The following is a 20,432-nucleotide window of genomic DNA, read 5'->3' as shown; positions in this document are numbered from 1 at the left end:
AGCATCTGCTTCATGCCAAGAGGACCTCAGGGTAGCTCAGCCAAGGTGCCTGTCTGCTCCAAGGTCATCCCCTGAAGCCCATGGTGGCTCAGAGCTGCTCTTCCTACTGACCCTAATCTGTGAAACATCCCTGGCTGCCCACTCACTAGGGTGGCTCCAGGTCAAGCAGGAGTCCAGCTCACTAGCTGGGCACAGCCTCCCCCTCCCCCATCCTCTGCTCCCTAGAGGTACGAGGGCAGGCCTGGCTATGGAAGTCTGAGGCTTACAGATGGATGATGCCAGGCTCTGGACTCTTCAGACCTACTAGACACAGGGCAGAGGCCACCAGGGACCAACTGTGGGGTCAGCAGGGTGAGATGTTAAGACACTGGAGCCCGGGGTTGGGGCATGGAGGCCCAGGGGTCCAGAAGGTGGGCCTGAATGTAGAGGATGTGCTCCCAGGCCTAGCTCCAGGCTCTCCACCTTCTCTGTCCTCAAGACCCTCACACATTCTTAGGGGGGTTTCTGTATTTCCTTTTACAAATGAAACAAGGAGGCAATAAGATGGTAGGGCTGGGGGGGGTGGGGAGGAAGGCAGGGGATGGAGCCTATTTACAGGGGAGCTGGAGCAAGTTGGAGGTGAGTTGGGAGATCGGGCAGGGAGGGGGAGCCCTGGCAGAGTCATAATCTTCCTATGTCACTGGCAGCCTGAGCCCTGCTGCCACCTCAGGGGGAGGGTCCTGGGGTCTGCTCAGCCCCAAGAGTCCTAACAGTCCGTACCAGCACCCTGGGGCTCCTCCTCCCCGCAGGTGTGTTAAGTGGGGTGAGGCTCGCGGCTGGGGCCCTGCTCGCGGCCAGAGTCCCGGTCCTTGTTTTCGGAGGAAGACGACGAGGAGCTAGAGCCGTGGCTGCGGCCTGACTGCCGGTAGGCGGTGCTCAGCTCCTGCAGCCGCTCAGGCGTCGGCCCCCACTTGGCAAAGCCAGGGTCATTCTGTAGGAAGAGCACGGCGGTGTTGTGGACGGCCTTGTAGTGCATTTCCTCCCTGTGGGCAAAGGAGCAGCTCAGGGTGGGGCTTGGCCCGGGCCTGTCAGCCGGCCCTCCTGCCCCTGCCCTCCCCAGGCACCCACTTCTTGCAGACATGCTGGGAGCCACTGCGGTACTCGTGCTCAAAGGCAGGCAGGACCAGCTGGTGGCGTTTGAAGCGGCTCTGCTCCATGCGGGTGAGCGCCGGCGTGGGGGGCTCCCGCCACTCGGGGATGAACACGATGAAAGACAGGGGCTCTGGGGAGCTCTCGAGCAGTTTCTGTGGGAGGGGGCACAGGGTGACATCAGAGGCTGCCCTCAGGGTAGCTGGCAATCCCGATCGCCACCCCTCCCTGCCCTTGGCAGCACACCCACCTCAAAGTGAGAGACCATGGCATCCATGAGTTCCTCGCAGAACGGAGGGTTGGCCTCAAAGGAACCACTCAGCGGGGAAAAATCCAGGCAGGGCCTGGGGATGGAGGTGAGCACTCTAAGTCCTACCAGAACCCCAGCCCTCAACTAGAAACAGGTGCCACACCCACCATGTTGAAGGTACCACCCTGGTCAGGCCACAGGCCAACATTTATCCTTAATTCAACCTGGGACAAGGTGTGGCCGACTCCACTGTGGTGCTGAGGACAGGGAGGCTCAGGCTTGGCAGCCAAGTCGTCCAAGCTGCTTAGTGGAATGGGGGAGCTCAGATCCATTCCGGGCCCCGCTGCCTCCAGAGCACAAGCCACAGCCAGGTGTTCCCCAGCTGTTGTGGTTTCCCTCTTGGCCCAGGCTGGTCTTCCTCCTAGAGTCTGGGTCCCCTTTCACCCATGCTAAACCTGCAACCACCATCCCGAGTTGGTCTGTAATGTCCCTGAGCTCTGAATGACCATTTCCCGTGCCTCTCGGTGACTAGAAGCACACGCCCCTCCCCTAGCCTGGGCTCACACACAGGGAAACCCACAGGCTGAGTTAGCAAGGGGTGAAGGCAGGGACTATATGCAGCACTGCCCAATTCCAAGTAGCTACCCCAGGTACGACCCATGCCCTAGAGGACCCCTTCCCAGACCTGGGCGGAAGGGACCTAGCAGCCCTCTCTCACCCGCGGGAGCCGAAGTAGCCATCTGTGTCTGGGAAGGCAGAGCAGTACTGGCGGAAGTAGCAGTTGAGGGGCGAGGCAAAGCACTCAAAGCTGACGCTGAAGAGTCGATGGAGGGCCTCAAAGACGTGCACGGGCAGTGATCCCTGCAGGCCTGTCCCCTCGTAGAGGCCCACGCCAAACATCATCTGCACAGAGGCCACCGTCAGCCTCCAGCTCAGCTTTGCCCCTCCCTCTAGAAGAGTCCACACCCAGCTGCCCCAGGCCCATACCTGGTACCGTCGGAGAAGACACCAGACTCGGGGCAGGAATCTCTCAAAGGCAGAGTCATCAATGCAGCTGTAGCGGTAAAGCAGCCACTGTGGGACAGAGAGCACGGCCCTTAAACAGCGGCCCCTCACTCCCTCGTAACTGGCCTCTTGCTGGGGACACGGAGTCAAGGAGGCAGCCCTCACTTCTTGCACCTGTGGGGACCTGCCTCCCCTTCACCCCCGCTCTTACCAGCTTGCTGAAGTAGTTGCGGCTGACCTTGACCATCTCTCCCTTATACCGGATGCAGACCACGTTATTCTCCATATGCATCTCCACGCTGGGCATGGGGGGCGCAGACACGGCCAGCCGGACCGGGTAACAGTACACCAGGCGGGGCTCCACTTCTGGGGCCTCCACCTCCTCTGTGGGCAGGGAAAGCAATGAGGGGGCCTCCTGCCTTGGCTCTGCTAATCCTCATCCTGGATGGCCTCTGCCCACCACGTGCCGGGTGCTTCACACACGTACCCCAGTAACCAAGGGAGGTAAGTCTCATCCCATGGAGGAGCAGAACGCAGCTCAGATGGTCTGATAATGAAGTTCTTGGCAGGGGCAAGAACTGGTGGCCTGTGTCACCGTGCTTGTAAGGACACAAGCCCCCAGCTGGCCATGTGGAAGTAGAATTACGGCACATCAGTAGTTACCTTACTTAGACATCTTTTTGGGCCAAGCACTTCGAGTTACCACGGAGTTTTCGTATGATCCTATGGCTGGGTATTAGCCTGCAGGGTGGGGGAACTGGGCTTGCAGAGAGCGGCTGTAAATGCAAGCATCCATCTAATTGCTTCCCCCTGGCCTGTCATGTCTGTGGACCGCCTCCAGCTCCCCCTTTCCCAACCCTTCTCCACTTCAGGAGGGGTGCTGGGACCCCTGCACCGAAGGACAGCAGGGCCTGCCTCAGACGCCGCAGGGAGAACGGGCTTCCCCAAACCAGCTGTGGTCTGGAGGCTCAGCCTTGCTTGGCCCTTCGCTCAGGGCCCGGAATACAGAGTTGGTGCCACCCCAGCTGGCTCCCTGCACTGGCCCCTTACCTGGGATGTTGTTTTCCTTAAGGATGGCCAGGTGCTTCTCTCGGATCCGTTTGACATACTCCAGGGAGATGTGGTAGATCTTACTGCAGATGCCCTCCACAGAGTCCTTGGCCGCAGCCGAGACGTGGGGGCCACACTGCCTCCGCAGATGCTCCAGGCGGTCCTGGAGGAGACATCCTGATCAGGGCTTTCGGGGGCTGCTGGAGGAGGGCTGATGGATTCTAGCAGCCCTTGCTTTGACACTGGCTGTGACTTACTAGCTGTGTCACTTGAACAAGTCCCCTGGCATCTCTGAATCTTAATTCCTCTACTGTTAAGGGAACACAAAATACTCACCTGATAAGGCAGTCTGAGTATTAAATGTGATCATTCCCATTAAGGGCTTAACAAGCCCTGGGCATACTGCAAGTGTCCGATAAATGCCAGCACCTAAGGCTGGGGTTACACTGTGCCAGATCCCATGATAAATGCTGGGGAGACCCACAAAAAACCAGGCACAGTCCCCCACTTATACAGCATTTGCCAACTATCAGGGAGAGACACCATTACAAAACGGGGTCTTTGGTCACTGCAGATTTGAAATTTGAGCTTTCAGCAGCAAGTTGCAAGGATTTAACTAGACATTTGTAATTTCGCTGAATCACAAGTGTGAAAGCGATGAGTGAAAATGAGTCACTCTGGCTAGTGAGCACACCTACCTTTGTCACTCTACGTGTCAAGTACAGTTACTATCGTGAAGTACGAAACCTTGTCTCTTGTGAAAAATGGTCCTGAAAAAAAAGCCCATTGCTAGTGCTGGCGGACAGTTAGAGAAGTGACAGGTCTGGGCCAGAAAACAGAACTGTTGTGGACACAGTAAAGTGGGGAAATGAATCTGGTGCCAGAGCTGAACTGTGATAAGCACACACACCCCAGAAAAGGCAGTCTGTCAATCTGTGTCCAAAAGTCTATTCAAGGGAGATGTTGAGCATTAAGTAGAAAAAGCTACTTATGGTGTGTGGCTGAGCACAGAATTCTATTAAGAACCTTAATGAAAAGAGTCTTTAGGAGACAGCCAGGAGCCTGGGCAAACCTCTCTACATGCAGGCATTTAGGGACCAATGAGGATCAAAGGTTTACTGAATTGCTTAAGAACAGGCTGCAGTGGGGCCCTGCCCAGCCTGAGCAGGCAGAGTGGGCTTCCTGGAGGAAGCCACCCCAGAGCCTTTCCACCGGCCTCCTTCCCCAGGGCCACTCACCATGTAGTCCTCCTTGGAGGCGGAGTGGTCCTTCCGCAGCCAGCTGAAGGTGTCCTCCACGTTCCATTTGACCACCTTCCTGCTATCGGGGGACGCACTCCTGCCAGTGGAGGGCAGGTAAGGGTAGCTGTCAGGCGTCTGTCCACACTCCTTACGCCTCCAACCCCACCTGCACTGACATTCAGGCCCTTGTCCTGCCTCTGGGAGCCAGCCCTCCCTCCTCCTGTTGCCAAGACCAGTGACTGAGCTCTGGGAGATGGGCCCCATGGCCCAGGGCCTCCCTGTGCTGACCACACCCCTGGCTTGCTGGGGGCAGGAGAGCGCAAACCTGGATTCGATGAGCCGCCGGGCAGCCTCTGCATATTTAAAGAGCAGGCGCTTGGCTTCCTCCCGGAACTTGATTCGGGATAACCTGGGACAGAGAATGGGCAGGGTTAGGACCCTTCTATGCAAGACTGGCTCCACAAAAACACCCTTAGTTGGCCCCAGCTGTGAAGCCATACCTAATGGGAATGTCATTCATGATTTCACGAAACATGGAGGGTGACACGACCGGTTCACAGTTGCTTGGCAACAGGGGGTCAGAGCCTTTGTCCACAACCTTGCGCTCCAACATCCAGCGGTTGAAGGATTCTCGAGGGGGCTCGATGCCTGCAGGACAGAAGAGCCGGTGAAGGTCTGGCCTTAGACAGGAGGCATCGTGGGGGCACTGGAGGCGCAACAGATGACAGTCTGGTAAGTCAGGAGCTCATGTTCCAGGCGGCATCTCCCAAAGTACACTATAAGAATTGCTGGTTTTACAAAGATTGTTGTTAGATGGTCCTTAGGGTAAAAGAGGAAAAGAAAAACCCTACATTTCAGCTAAGTTACGTAGGTTTATTTACTAATTAATAAAAGCCGCAGTTTACCGAGGACTTTACGTCCCTCTGAGTCCTAGCAGTAGCGATGCCATGAGGACGGACACTTTTGTTCCGATGCCCTCTCACAGATAACGTGAAAAGGCTTCAAATGATACCTGGCAAACAGCAAGCATTCTGAAAGTGTGGACGATTCCTTCTGTGGTTACTGATGCCAGCCACCCTTTCTGGAAGCAGTTAGTGGAGTTGGGGCTCAAGCAGGCCTGCCCCCACCCATGGCCTGTCCCCTCAGCCACCAGGCTCCCCGCACCATTCCCCAAGGCCGAAGCCGGGTCCTGCTTGAGGCAGGTGGAAACAAGGCTCTGGGGCCCCGAAGGCAGTTACCCTCTCGCTGCTGGCACAACTCCCGGTAGTGCTGCCGAAGCTTGAGGATGAGCTGGGAGCGCAGCAGCTCCACCTCGGGGTGCGGGGGCAGCACCTCCGAAGGCCCCCGGTGCTTGATGACCGCGTTGGTCTGGATGTCCAGATCCCAGTACACCCTTGGGGCACAGAAAGGAACAGTGAGGACAGTAGAGGAAAAGGAGGGAGGAGTGCCCTGCCTGCCACCACACCCCACACTCCCAGGCACATGGGCCACATCAACAGGTGCCCCCAAGCCAGTCAGCAGGGACTAACTCGGTGGGTCGGAGGAGAGCCGACTGCTGTTTATCTTCAGGCGATGTCCCCCACATCTTCAGTGTTGGGGTTCCTGGAATACTGGGGGAGCTAGGCACGGATGGGCCTGTGGGTGTCACAGGGATTTCGATCTGGAGCAGAAAAGGAAAAGGCATCAAGGTAGGAGAGTCGGCCGGTGGCTCCAGCACCACACCCGGTGAGCTGTGCCCCAGGCCCCGCTCCTGACCGGCCTGCCACTGCCCGGCCCTGGCAGGGAACCTGCTGGCTGCCTGCCTGGCTTGGCCACTCGCCAGCCAGGACCTCACAGCTCGCGGGCGCTCACCTTGGGCTTCTTCACGCCATTGCCGCTTGGCTGCTCGTCGGAGAGCTGCCGCTTTCGGGGCTTGTTATCAGCCGGGGGGGTTTCCACCAAGCTGGAGTCTTGGGGCAGTGGGGTCGCATTCAGCCCCAACGGGTCCGACTGGGGGACAGAGACCAGCAGAGTTGCAACTGAGGCCGGTGGCTTAGGAGTCCTGGTAATCTGGAATCCCAATGCCCTCCAGTCCCTGCTCCTGCTCAAAGGTTGCGATGCAGAAAGAACACTGGGCTCCAGAACCATTGGCTACTTGCAACCATGTGACCTTGGGGGAGTTCCAGCCCTCCCTAATTCCCTGCCTTCCAAATGGCCCTCCTGCTAAACAGGCCCAGCCCCCCCATTGGGAAGATGATTAAAGGAGTCCATGAAGACAACCAGCTTATGTCTCACGACATCTGGCAGGAGATGAACACTCTGTACACGTTAATTTCTTAAATACCAAAGAGTCAGGAATAAAGGGAAAATTCAGGAAATGCTTGTTTTTGAAAAAGCGAGGCCCCATGGGTAGAATTCCTTAGGCAACACCAAGAAGCAGCATGATAGTAGGTAGGGTGGCCCTGAAATCCTATGAGGTTTGAGTCTAGCTCTGCCTCTTATAGGCTTGAGGTCTCAGGCCAATCATTTCCCATCTCTGAGCCTCAGTGTCTTCATCTGCAGAATGGGAGTGCCAACTGGCTTGATTAAGCCCAGAAAGAAGAGTTCACCCCAACTGACAGGGACCCAAAAACCCATGTTCCTAGCAGATGCCTCATGCTACTTCCCCCGTCACACAGACGTTTCCACCCTGAGAACACGCTTCTCCCCTCTAATAACTCTTCACTAACTCTGTCACCTTAAATGCTCAAAGAGAAGCTTTCCCTGTCCTGTCCACTCCCCTCCCCAGGCCAGACCATGGTCCCTGCTGTACTAACACTGTCCTTCATACGCAAGCCAGATGTAACCCTACTGGCCCCGCAGTAGACTGTGGGCCCCATGAGAGTACACGGGCAGGACCAGGTCTGTCTTGGCTCACAGCTGCATTACAGGTACAGTGCCCAGCAGGTAGTTCAAGTTCAGTATCACATGCTATTACAATCATCTCTTTACATGTCAATCTCCCCTGAGTACAGGTTCCCTGATGACACAGAACGTGTCTATCTCGTGTATCACTGTATCCCCAACACAGGACTAGGCTCCTAAGAGCTGCTCAAGATAGGTCTGGGGAAGGCCCAGATGCCAGAAGCTGCTTTGAGACCCCGCCCTAATCTGGCACTCACAATCACATCGTGCTGGCCCAGCACAGGCATCTCCCACAGGGACTGGTTGGTAAATCGGTTGAAGTAGTAGGGACGGTTCTCCCTCCTGCTCCAGCACTTCTCCCAGCCCGCGTGCACCAGCTCCTCTGCAAAAAAGCACGGAACCCAGCCACGTTCAGGGCTGCCCCTGGGGCATCTTTCCTACCACACCACCCTACCTCACCCCTCGCCAGTACCTGGGAGGTCCTGCACCAGGCGGATGGGCTTTGGAGAACAGGGCTGGCTCTGATTGGAGGTGCCCGGGGAGTGACTCAGCAGGGACGCTTCCTCCCGGGGGCTGCCGTGATTCTCATTGGCCATCTCCACACCCACACCGGACCTGCCACACAGAGGACCGAAGGGCGTTAGGCCTGCAGGGTGTGGAGGTCAGCTCCACCCCCAGCCCCCACCCACCAATCACAATCCATTGCAGGCCCCACTGACCACTTGTATATTTGAAAAAAGCAGTCCAGTCCTGTCCTGGAGGCCCAGTGTGGGACCACAGGACCACGGGAGCCCAGGGATTGAGGTTGCAGTTCTCACAACTGTAGAATGGGTGCACTCCTATTGCTCCTTCTGCCTGAAACGCACTCCCCAGCTCCCTGCCTGGCTTGTCACTATGTTCACATGCTCCAGGAAGCCTTCCTGGACTCTCCCTCCTCAAAGCTAGGTGGTCAGAGCCCCTCACGGGGCCATGAACACCTCCACTAAGGCACTCAGTCTGGTCTACCAACTGGGTTTGTCTCACCATCAGACTGTCAGAACTCCCAGGGCAGGGCTAGGAACTGGGTCCAGTTTTCTCCAGCACTCAGCATGGTACCTGGACCCAACAGGAACCCTATTCATTCCACAAACGTTTATAAAGCACAGGGTGGCATAGAAGACAGAACAGGGTCTGCCCTTGAGAAGCTACTCCCACAAAAAAAGAACAGTAAATCCTCCTCTTCCCTGTTCCTATCCAATAGACTCTAACTGGAACAAAGTGTAGCCAGAGGGGGCTGTGGCCTCTAACTAGCTGTCTCGTTCTACACCTCAGCGCAGGAAAGGATCTGTTGCTAAAGAAACCAGTGGGACTGAGAGAAAACATCTAGTTCAGTCCTTCCTAATCCCCAGGTGAAAATTTACTTTAAATACCAGGAAGCCAGCCTTCAGATCTGTATTCTCCACTACCCCCACCCAAAGCACACCCAGCACAAGCCTCAGTGGCCATAGTGATTCCCAATCTGGCTGTTAGACTTCTAGAGGCCCAACTGAGATTGGACCAGCGATCCCAAAATTGTTTCCAGTATGGCACAGCACCCAAAGAAACATTTACCCACAAAAAGAGCCCAAAGCCATGTTGAAACACCAGTTCTCTTTGCTTGCTGACATTTTATCAACTCCTTGTGGTCACACTGATTATCTCTTGCTGATCAGAAGCTCTGAATGGTTGTTGACAACATCATAGGAATCACTGGGACATTAGTTTTATTATACACTCAGTCACAGATGTCTTTGTTAACTTGGAAAGGGAGAGGTGAATGGTTACTTTGTCGGTACAGTTTGGCAGATAAAAAATGCACGAAGAGGACATACATACAACCAGAGGGGGCCATGATAACAAAAAGGTTCGGAACCACTAACCAAGGGGGGTGGGGGGGGCTTGATTCTCTGAGGAGGAGAGCTTCCCGAAGCCTTGGGGCTGAGCCCACAGGTCTCAAGGCTGAACAAGGTCCCTCTTTTTCTCACCCTCTGGGGTCTGCAATGCTAGCATGAGAGGGTTTTCTTCTCCAACCAGATGGACCCCCACGTCAGAGGGTCCCACAGAGGCGGGGGGAGCCCTGCAGGAAGACTCAGCACAGGTGCGTGGGCTGGTCAGCAGTGGAGTGGACGGGGGCCCACGGAATTCCTCGCATCAGCAACTGCAAAGACAAGGAGAGAGAGTCACAGACCTGTGAAATGCCGCACAGCAGGGACCAAATAAGAAGGGCAATAACACAGCAAATTGGGAGCCCCCAGGACAGGTTGGAGACACTGTGGGAGATCTGGGGATTGAAGGGATGAAATGGTACTTCTTGAGCTTTCCAAACCAAAACGTTTCATGAACTTGCAGCCTTAAGTGGCATGGGCCACGTGATGAGAGGAAGGGCCTAAGCCTGGTTTAATAATCCACTATCACGGTCTTTGAAATTTTTAATAAATTTAAAAAAAAATTTTTTTTGGTTTATTTTTGAGACAGAGCACAAGCAGGAGAGGGGCAGAGAGAGAGAGGAAGACACAGAATCTGAAACAGGCTCCAGGCTCTGAGCCGCCAGCACAGAATCTGATGTGGGGCTTGAACCCACGGCCGGACCGCAAGATCATGACCTGAGCCAAAGTCGGACACCTAGCTGACTGAGCCACCCAGGCGCCCCAATTAATTTTTAACAGAGGGGCCCACATTTTCATTTTGCACACTGGACCCCACAAACTGTGTAGCTGCTATCAACCAAAATATCCCTAAGACAAGAGAAAAGTGAACATACAGTTGTTCCTTGAACAACACGGATTCAAACCATATGGGTCCACTTACACATGGATTTTTTTCAACACTACTAACAGGACTATATTTATTCATCCTTATGGTTTTCTTAACATTTTCTTTCCTCTAGCTTGCTTTCAGAATACACTATATGATGTGCATTGGTGGTATAGTGGTGAGCATAGCTGCCTTCCAGAATACACTATATGATTCATACAATACATAAAACATGTGTTGAGTGACTGCTTATGTTACCAGCAAGGCATCTGGTTAACTGCAGGCTATTAGTTAAGTTTTGGGGAGTCCCAAATTATACCGGGATTTTTCTACTGCGCTGGGGATCCGTGCCCCTAATTCCTGTGTTGTTCAAGGGTCGATTGTACCTATCTATCACAGATCAGGGGCCACACTTCCAAGCCACCCAGTGAGCAAAAAGCAGGCTGCTTTGAATCAATCTTTTTAAAATACATGCAAATACATTACATGACTCAGCATGTTCACCTTTACTGAAAAACATTTTCCCCAGTAAACATCGCGGGACGTTGAGGCACCGCGTGGCTGAACCAGGCACGGGCAGCACACGCAGCTGAACCCAGTGAGGCCAGACAGGGACACTGCGGTGTTTCCAAAACCCACCGTGTATCGCAGCCATCGGCGGGCTTGTAAAAGAAATTCAGATTTCCCGTCCCTCACCTCACATCGCAGGAGTCAGAAATAGGGAGGCAAGATACACAAGAATTTGTGTTTTAAAACGCACCCCCGAGGTGGGGCTGCGAAACAGAATGACCAACTTTACGCCGCTTCAAACCTTCACCAACATTTTACGATTAAAACTTTTTCTTAATTTCCCAGGTGATTTGGAAGCAGCGGGTTGGTGGCCGAAGAACCTGCTCTGGGTGTAGACAGACCCGAGAGCAGATCCTTCTGTCGCGTTCCGACTTACAAACAGGAACCATTCGACCTCTGTGGTCTCTACACGTAGAGTTTAGTATATTGTACACTTTAAGTAAGAAATAACTCTATTATTAACGATTTTATTCATCCTGAAGTTACCCGGCCCGAGCGGATACCATAGTTTGGGCCAACCAGCTTACTCAACCACTGTATCTGCGCAACCGGAGGAACCCGCCAGAAGGAAAAGAACCCGGTTACGGGATTGGAAGAAAGTGGGGCGGGACCATCTCGGTAATATACCAATCAGAACCCTCCGAATCAATAGGGCGGAGTCCAAGGACTTGCAAAATGCGCAGGCGCGGGGCCCACAAGCGACGGGAACTCCCCCGCCCCCTAGCGCGCGCGCACCTTCCCTTCCCCTCCCCCCGAACCCCAGCGGGGGCGGGCTGTTTGGCGCGCGCGCGCCGGCCCATCTACCGGGCTCCGCCCCCCGCCCCACCGCGCGCTCCCGCCCCCGGGCTGAGGCGACTCAGAGTCGGAGCCCGACACAAAGGCGGTGGCGGCGGCAGCGGCGGAGGGGCCCTAGAGGCCGCTCCGCCCGCGCTCTCCGGGCCCACCTCCCTCACCCAAGCCACCGGCCTGGCCGCCCACCCGCGGGCCTAAGATGGCGGCGGCGGCAGAGACAGGGCAAGCGGTGGCCCCAAGCGGAAAGCGCCGGAGGGGCCACCGCAGCCCAGCTTCGGATCCCCGGAACCCGGAGCGGCTCGCAACGGGACCATGGCTTCCTGGGGCTCTTACCTGCCCGGAGCGGACTCGAGGGGACGCGACTACACGTTCTGCTCGACCTCCCGTTTTGCCGCCTCCGCCTCGCCCTCCCCAGCGCCGCTCCCGCCATCTTGTGTCCCGGGCCGGGACTCCGCGCTGCGCATGCGCCAGTACCGCCTCTGAGGGACCTTGCCGCTGCCGCGCCGCCATCTTGAGTGTGGCAGGACCGGCCGACTTCTCAGACCCTGCTTGCTTTTGGCCCCCTCCGCTTCCTCCCGTCCTTCCCTGCTATTCCATGCAGGTCTCTGGAGGGCAAGATAGCTTTGCGGGCTCTGGGGGCGTGGACTGAGGAAGGAACGAACTAAGCACGCCCTCTGCCTCCGTTTCCCCCGCTAGCACTCCCGCTAGGGCCGGAGGACCTAGGTGGGAGGTGCAGCGGCAGGGCCGGACTGAGTGTGCGCACCGGGGGGCGCGGGGCGGGCCGGGAACCTGCCGACGCTCGGCGAAGACGCCGGCCCGGGGGCGGGGTTGTTGTGACGTAGGTCTGGGCGGGCCTGGGGCCTGGGGCCTAGTACCGGCAAGGCTGTGCCATTGATGTCCAGTCGCTTACCCTTTCTGGGCAGCTGTCAAGACTGTTTTCCAGCCATTTTCTATGTCGAGGCTGCATGCCAATCGAACCATTCCCAGCATGAGGCTTCACAAGTTACAAGTATTCTTGAGTAGAAGAAACTTAAAACAGCCGTGGGAGCCATAATAAAAGTGGTCTTGGCAAAGTTAGGAAATTATAAACTAAAATGCACCAGAGGGGCTCTCCCAACACGGACCTATCTATGGCTACTTGTTGCGGTGCAAGCCTTCCTGAAACCTCAGACAAGCCGTAGAAGCCCAGCAGGAGACGCAGTTGCTAGGTTCCCCACGCGCAGCTCCCGGCAGGATTCTTGGGCGGGGCGGGCAGACGACTCAGTAGCTCCACCTCCGTCCGGCCTCCCTAGTAAACCGACCTCACCAGTAGCTTGAGAGGAACACAAGGTTGCCATCTGCCGTTCGCCTTGCATTTCCCAAGTGGAGCCAGAGGCTGAGGGACCCGGGCTGGGCTGCCCGCAGCCTCCGGTGCGCGCGATGCCTGGCCCCGTGCAGCTGGGTGGGGGTGGGGGTGAGTGTCAGCAAAACCCGAGGCAATAGTATGAACTAGGGTGCTCGTGAGCCTGGCTAGGCCCCGAACTGTGTTCCTCCGCCCTAGATGTGTGGCCTTGAAGGAACCGTTCGACATCTTTAAGCTGTAGATTCCTCTCACGGAAGAGACGTCTGCCTGTCTCATGAGAACTGAGCAGTACATGTGGGACCTGGCATTTATTAAATGTTAGCTGTTGTCGCCTCACAGACTCGTGGGGGTTGCTCCAAGTAGGTCAGAACCCTCCCCAAATAGACCTGCTCCGGAGAGGCCCAGCAAGTGCTGCCAAATCTTGCCCTTACAGGGTGGCTGGTTCGCTTGGGCAACTTGATAGGAAATCAGATGCCTGGTGCCCACCCCAGACCTACATGGGGGGACCAGATGTCCTGCTCTCCCTGGAACGGTCTCGGTTTATGTCTGTTGTCCTGGCATAATTATTAATATCGCCTCCTATCTCAAAAGCGCCCTGGTTTGGACAATAAATTACACAGTCACTCTAGGCTTACGGAATGCCCAGTTGTTTCTGTTTTTTAAGATTTTATTTTTTTTTTTAAGTAATCACGCCCTATGTGGAGCTGGAAATCAGAAGTCTCAAGCTCCCTGGACTGAGCCAACCAGGGGCCCCACCAGAAGGCCCAGTTTTGCCAGCTTTCCAACTAGTTCTTTTTTTTTTTTTAATATTTATTTATTTTTGAGGGAGAGAGAGACAGAGCATGAGCGGAGGAGAGGCAGAGAAACAGGGAAACACAGAATCTGCAGCAGGCTCCAGGCTCCGAGCTAGCTGTCAGCACAGAGCCCGACGCGGGGCTCGAACCCACCAAAGTGAGATCTGACCTGAGCCGAAGCCAGAGGCTTAACCGACTGAGCCACCCAGGCGCCCCTCCAACTAGTTCTTAACACGGGAGTGTATGGGGCGCGTGGGTGGCTCAGTCCGTTAAGCAGCCGACTTCGGCCCAGGTCACAATCTCACACTTTGTGGGCATCGGGCTCTGTGCTGACAGCTCAGAGCCTGGAGCCTGCTTCAGATTCTGTCTCCTTTCTTTGCCCTTCCCCTGTCACACTCTGTCTCTCAAAAATAAATAAACATTAAAAAAAAACAGGAGTGTAAAAACCATATAGTGATTGCTATCTGTTCTTGGTTTTGTTTTTGTTTTTTTGCTTTCAAAGTATCTTAACTTGTTTTCTCAAGAGTCTCTTAATTGATAACTAAAGCACCAAACATCCAAGTGCCTAGTCCTGTTTTACCATGTAACCCTTTCCAAGAACTCTGCAAATAAAAATTATTTCAAGTCTACATGTGAGGAAACCGAGGCTGGGGAAGGCGCAGGGGTTGAGTAATTATATGAAGTAACATGAAGTATTAGAACTGGGTTGTTGTTGTTTCTTATATTTATTTATTTGAGAATCCCAAGCAGGCTCTGCACTATCAGCACAGTACCCGATGCGGGGCTCCAACCCACAAATTGTGAGATCATGACCTGAGCTGAAATCAAGAGTCAACTCTTAACCAACCCAGCCACCTAGGTGCCTCCAGACCTGGGGTTTTAAGACCAAAGGTTCCCAGTGTTAAAACTGAAAGCTGATTCCATAATCCGCATTGCTTCCCTCTCTTGTGGAGAAGGGATTCTGGACTTTAGAAAGTGACTTGCGGGGCGCCTGGGTGGCTCAGTCAGCTAAGTGGCTGACTTCAGCTCAGGTCATGATCTCACAATTTGTGGGTTCAAGCCCTGTGTCAGGCTCTGTGCTGTTTGCTCAGAGCCTGGAGCCCATTTCTGATTCTGTGTCTCCTTCTCTCTCTGATCATCCCCTGCTCAGCCTCTGCGTCTCTCTTTTTCAAAAATAAATGTTTTTTTTAAAAAAATTAAAAAAAAGTGACTTGCCTGAGCTCACACAGTGCTCCTGGACATTTCCACCTCAGTACCTTGTAGGTCTCAGACTCACAGTGTCAGACACTGTTCTTCACCTTCATTACCTCCCGAGACTCCTTTCTCCCAAAGGATTCCTCACCTCCCCATTCTCACTTTTCCACATGACAGTCAAAATCAACCTCTTCAACCTCATTCCTACTACCTTAGAGCAAGCCCCATGACTTTTTGAAACGTTTTTTATTAAGAGTAACACACATACAGAAAAGAGCACAAAACAGAAATGTAAGGGCCACCCAGGTGGCTCAGTTGGTTAAGTGTCTGGCTCAGGTCTTGATCTTAGGATGGTGGTTTGGCCCCGCATAGCGCCTGTGTAGCATTCTGCACTGCGCGTGAAACCTCCTTAAAAAAGAGAAAGAGAGCAATGTAAAACTTCCTGATTTGTCACAGAGTCAACACCCAGGTGAACGTCACTCGGCTCAAGGTATCATCAAGCACAGGGTATTTACTGTGAATTTTGTAATAATCACATCTTGGCTTTGATAGTTTGAACACCGAAGCAGTTATCTCTAAACATTATAGTTTCACCTTGCCTGTTCCTTGAACTTCATATAAATGTAATGATGCAGTCCTGTCTCATGTTGGCCTTCTTTTGCTCGACATTGCACTTGCAAAACTCATTTTGTTGTTGCATTTAGCTAGAGTTCATTTTCATTGCTGTATTCTGTCCTCTGATGTATAGTTATCTCTTCTACTGTTGGGATATTTGAACCCCCCCCACCTCCTTTCTGAATTATTACAGATAATAATAATAACAAAATAATTATATTTAAATAAATAACAAGTTAAGAATTCATTGAATTATTGAGTCAGTATTGGAATGAATGAATGAGTGAATGGTAAGACCAGTCTCCAAACTGGTTGTCTGGCCCTCAGCCTTGCTTCTCTCCCACTCCATAATCCACCCCTGTAGTCACAGAGATCTCTTTAAGTCTGGTCATATGGAAAATCTGATCAAGTCATCCTGGGCTTAAAACCCCTGACTGTCTCCCCACTGACCACAGGATAAAGTCCCAAACCCTTAGCGTGGTTTACAACACCATAATTATAATGACAGCCCCCATGTCAGAGCATTTACTGCGAGCTGTGCCAAGCACTTGAAATACATTCAAGTTATTCATGATCCAGATCCTCAGACCACCTCTGCTCATCAGGTACCAGCCATCTTGAACGACGGGACATTTCCCCCAAAGTGCCAAGTTCTCTCTTGACCCTGGGCCTTTGCATATGCTGTTTGCTCTTACTCTTCCTCCCCTTTTTGACTAATTCAGGCTTAAAGTCTTACTTTATTTTTTATAATTTTTTTTGAAAGAGACAGCAGGGGAGGGGCAGAGAGAGGGAGACACAGAATCCGAAGCAGGCTCCAGGCTCTGAGCTGTCAGCACAGAGCCCGACGTGGGGCTCGAACCCATGAACCATGAGATCATGACCTGAGCCAAAGCCAGATGCTTAACCGACTGAGCCACCCAGGCACTCCACTAAGTCTTATTTTAGATGGCACCTCCACCAGGCAGGCTTCCCTGAACTTGCCTTCACCCAGACTAGTTTGGGCCCCCTCTTCTGTATTCCTATGCCTGTGCTCCATGCACTGCTTAGGGGTGGGGCTGGGGCTTGTTCACACTGGAGCCCCCCGTGCCCCGTGCTGCGCCTAATCCTCTGTAAGTATTTGTTGACCGTGGACAGACCGCACCGGGTTGAAATCTGGGTGACTTTTTCAGGTATCCCTGCTTCTATTCCAGGCTCTGGTTTCTGTGGTGGGCACATCAAGGCTGCGTCCTTTGAGATGCCAAGAAAAGCATAAGCTGCCTGCCATGGCAGAGTCCCTGCCAGCAGCCTGGAGTCCTCTACCACTAAGCTAGGGACCGGCAGGTCAAGCCAAGATCCTGGGGGCTTCCAACCACTCCGTCAACTTTTCTGAAGTAAGAAGCCTGGTGAGTTGGGAGAGATGGTTGATTGAGATCGGCGGGGCTCCTCCAGCCTCAGGTCCATCTCTGGCTGGAAGCAGGGCCCCTGGGGACCTCAGCCTCACTCAGGATGCAGCCCGGTCTTCGTATTAAAGCAGCAGAAACGTACAGGCTTAGGTTGCCACATACCTTAACCCCTTGTTCTTTTCCACACAGCACGAGGCTGCTAAGAGGGAACCACACGTCTCAACCCCTGGGGTCCCTGCGGTTGGGGAAGGGAAGCTCCAGCATGATCTTGATCCAGGCTGCCCCCACCCAGGTCCAGCCAGAGCTGCCCAGAGACTCTGTTCTGCAGTTTAAATAACACTAAGGCAGTTTCCAAGGCCAGTGGGCCTGGCCCCAGGGAAACTGAGAAAGAAAGTCTTCCCCCCCAACACTGTGGTTTCCACTGGGAGTGGCTCTCTCGCCATTCTGGGGCCAGATGAGAGAAACCAGTCAGGCCAAGAATAGATGAGGGGAGCGGGGCGTCTCCCCTGGTCTTCCTGGTCCTGTCAGTGTCTGATGTGGTGTCACGCTCCCCTCCGTTTCTTCATTTGGCTGGGCCCCATATGTGTCGGGGCCTGCCCTAGAAGGCTGAGAACCAGAGATAAAGAAAACAGGGGTTTTGTCCTCTGGGAGCCACACAGAGGAGGCCGGGAGGCAGACACATAAATAAACCCTCTGCTACAGGGAGTTAAGTGTTCTGTTGGGAAGACCAGCAGGGTGGGCCCTGTAAAAGAGAGGCTTCAGAAGAGATGCCAATGAGCTGAATCTTGCTGGGAGGATAGGATTTTCCAGGTGGGCATGGATGCAGCCTGGGCCGAGGCCTGGAGGGCTGGAAAGGGATGGCATGTCTGGGGACCTAGTCAGCACCAGCACTGCCAGCCAACGGGGGAGGTGCAGGTGGAGCCAGGGCCCTGAACCCCAAATTCAGCCCCTGTTCCACACCCAGCCTCTCCAGATGGTATCTGGGTCATCTCTGAATGGGCGCAGGGGGCACCTTAACCCTCCCCACCCATTCCTTCTGCTGCCCATCTTTCTACTTTGGGCAGAGTGGCCACGAACCAGGATGTTTACGCTCCCAGGAGCTGAGTCTGCAGAATGAAATTCCAGACTTCTCCAAAATAGAAGCCGGGGTGACAGCTGGCAGCTTCCTGAACGTCTGCGATCAGAGGAAACTTTGACCTAAAGTGGGGAGGGGGGGACACCAAATTAGCCTGGGTCCTAGCTGAGGGGTTCCTGGGACACTTGGCTTCTAACCCAGACATCCCAACCCTGGTGGGAAGCTCCCAGGGTATGCTTTAGATGCCATGAGATTCACCCGTTTCAAATGTACAATTCAGTGATTTTGAGTAAATGTACACAGTTGTGCAACTATCGCTACAACTGAGTTTTAGGACCTTTCCATCATCCCCCAAAAGAGCTCCCGTGACCGTTTGCTGTCACCCCTCCTTCCCACACCCCGGACCCAGGTGACTTCTATTCTGCTTTCTGTCCCCATCGACTTGCCTTCTCTGGACCTGCCATGTGGATGGAATCCTACCGAATGCAGTCTTCGCCCTGATCCCTTTGCTTTTCATCACATTGTCCTTAAAAAAATTAATTTGGGGGGGTTGTCTGGACAGTTCAGTGAGTTAAGTGTCTGACTTCAGATCAAGTCATGATCTCATGGTTCGTGAGTTCAAGCCCCACATTGGGCTCCTTGTTGACAGAGTGGAACCTGCTTGAGATTCTCTCTCTATGCCTCTTTCTCTGCCCCTCCCTGACTCATGCTCGCTCTCTCTCTCTCAAAAATAAATAAATATGGGGCGCCTGGGTGGCTCAGTCAGTTAAGCGTCTGCCTTCGGCTCAGGTCATGATCTCACGATTCGTGGGTTCGAGCTCCGCGTTGGGCTCTGTGCTGACAGCTCAGAGCCTAGAGCCTGTCTTCAGATTCTGTGTGTCTCTCTCTCTGACCCTCCCCTGCTCATGCTGTCTGTCTCTCTCTCTAAAATAAGTTAAAAACAGTAAAAAAAAATTTTTAATAAAAAAATAAATAAATGTTAAAAAATCTAATGTTTATTTATTTTTGAGAGAGAGAGAGTGGAAATGGGAGAGGGGCAGAGAGAGAGGGAGACACAGAATCTGAAGCAGGCTCCAGGCTCTGAGCTAGCTGTCAGCACATAGCCCGACGCGGGCCTTGAACCCACGAACTGTGAGATCATTACCTGAGCCAAAGTCAGACAGTTAACTAACTGAGCCACCCAGGCGCCCCTAAATACACATTTAAATGGCAGGTTCTTAACTCCCAAAACGCTGCACTATATTGCACGCCCAGCAGCAGCGTGTGAAGGTCCTAATTTCTCCTTGTCCTTACCAATATTTGTTACTGTCAGTCTTTTTCATTGTATTCTGCTGAGGAACTTTATTTTTCTTTTTCCTAATGAGTGAGAGAGGGCACGAGTGAGTGAAGGGCAAAGAGAGAGAGAGAGAATCCCACAAGGGGCAGAAAGTGATGGGGGTGAGAGAGAAGGAGAGAGAGAATCCCACACAGGCTCTGCCCTGTCAGCGCAGAGACCAAAGTGGGGCTCGAACTCACGAACCATGAGATCATGACCTAAGCTGAAGTCAGATGTTTAACCAACTGAGCCACCCAGGCGCCCCTGAGCACATTAAAAAACAAACAAACAAACAAACAAACCACCCACTAATGCCCGGGTTTCATCCGAGACCAGTTAAATCAGAATCTTGTGGGGCGCCCGGCTGACTTAGTCCATAGAGCATGTGACTCTCTATATCAGGGTCTTGAGTTCAAACCCTACACTAGGTGTGGAGCCTACTTAACAAAAAAAAAAAAAAAATCAGTTTCAATGTTTGGGGCCCAGACATAGGTATTCAAAACATAACAAAACAAAAACAAAGCAAAACCCTCTCTATTTTAAAAACTACTGATGTGCGGAAAGGCTGAGAACCAGTGATCTGACTCTAGACCTGCAGGTCTGGCTGATGCATCCCTGAGGGGGACATACCAGGAAACCCAGCGCTTGGGGTTAGGAAACAAGCTGCCTCCCAAGAAGGCACATGAAGTCCTGGGACAGATGAGCCTTTCGGAGGCGAGATGAAGGACCCTGGGGTGGGGGGTGGGGGGCGGTTGGGTCAGGGAGTCCTGATCCCCACACAGACAGCTGAGATCCTGGGGGAGCACCCCCCACCCCCACCCCGCGCCCAGACTTCAGGGATTGTTCAGGCCTCTGAAGAGATTAGGAAAGTATGGCATTCCTGGCTGCGGACCAGCCCCGGAGAAGCCCAGAGACATGGAAGGAGATGGCTGGTGCCAGCGAGGACCCGCGGGAGCTTAGAGGCTCAGGAGGGAATTAGGCAGGGGCTGCTCAGTCTGTGATAAAATGTCCCCCTGAAGGGCCT

At 53.7% G+C, this 20,432-nt stretch overlaps 1 protein-coding gene across 3 annotated transcripts; it reads right to left on the bottom strand.

Moving 5' to 3' along the window:
- Window positions 1-489: 489 nt before the first annotated feature.
- Window positions 490-12,458, bottom strand: PCIF1 (PDX1 C-terminal inhibiting factor 1). Of its 3 annotated transcripts, none has more exons than XM_029917265.1 (18): window positions 12,025-12,458; window positions 9,456-9,733; window positions 8,030-8,172; window positions 7,815-7,939; window positions 6,526-6,663; window positions 6,204-6,334; window positions 5,913-6,067; window positions 5,175-5,322; window positions 5,000-5,083; window positions 4,672-4,771; window positions 3,434-3,596; window positions 2,871-3,005; window positions 2,595-2,767; window positions 2,366-2,452; window positions 2,097-2,281; window positions 1,379-1,472; window positions 1,108-1,283; window positions 490-1,022 (listed from the first exon to the last, which is right to left on the bottom strand). In XM_029917265.1, exons 3-18 carry the CDS (start codon window positions 8,151-8,153, stop codon window positions 794-796), a joined length of 2,247 nt encoding a protein of 748 aa, XP_029773125.1. In that variant the 5' UTR covers window positions 8,154-8,172; window positions 9,456-9,733; window positions 12,025-12,458; the 3' UTR covers window positions 490-793. The 3 variants fall into 3 exon arrangements, with proteins under 3 accessions (XP_029773125.1, XP_029773126.1, XP_029773127.1); XM_029917266.1 differs by having other exon boundaries at window positions 9,561-9,733; XM_029917267.1 differs by lacking the exon at window positions 2,871-3,005 and having other exon boundaries at window positions 12,025-12,457.
- Between the last annotated feature and the right edge of the window lie 7,974 nt (window positions 12,459-20,432).

The sequence above is a fragment of the Suricata suricatta genome, chromosome 12 (genome assembly GCF_006229205.1).
Source record: "Suricata suricatta isolate VVHF042 chromosome 12, meerkat_22Aug2017_6uvM2_HiC, whole genome shotgun sequence".
NCBI classification, from domain to species: domain Eukaryota; kingdom Metazoa; phylum Chordata; class Mammalia; order Carnivora; family Herpestidae; genus Suricata; species Suricata suricatta.
The sequence above is the reverse complement of the archived record's forward strand: the minus strand, read 5'-3'. Positions and strand labels throughout refer to the sequence as shown.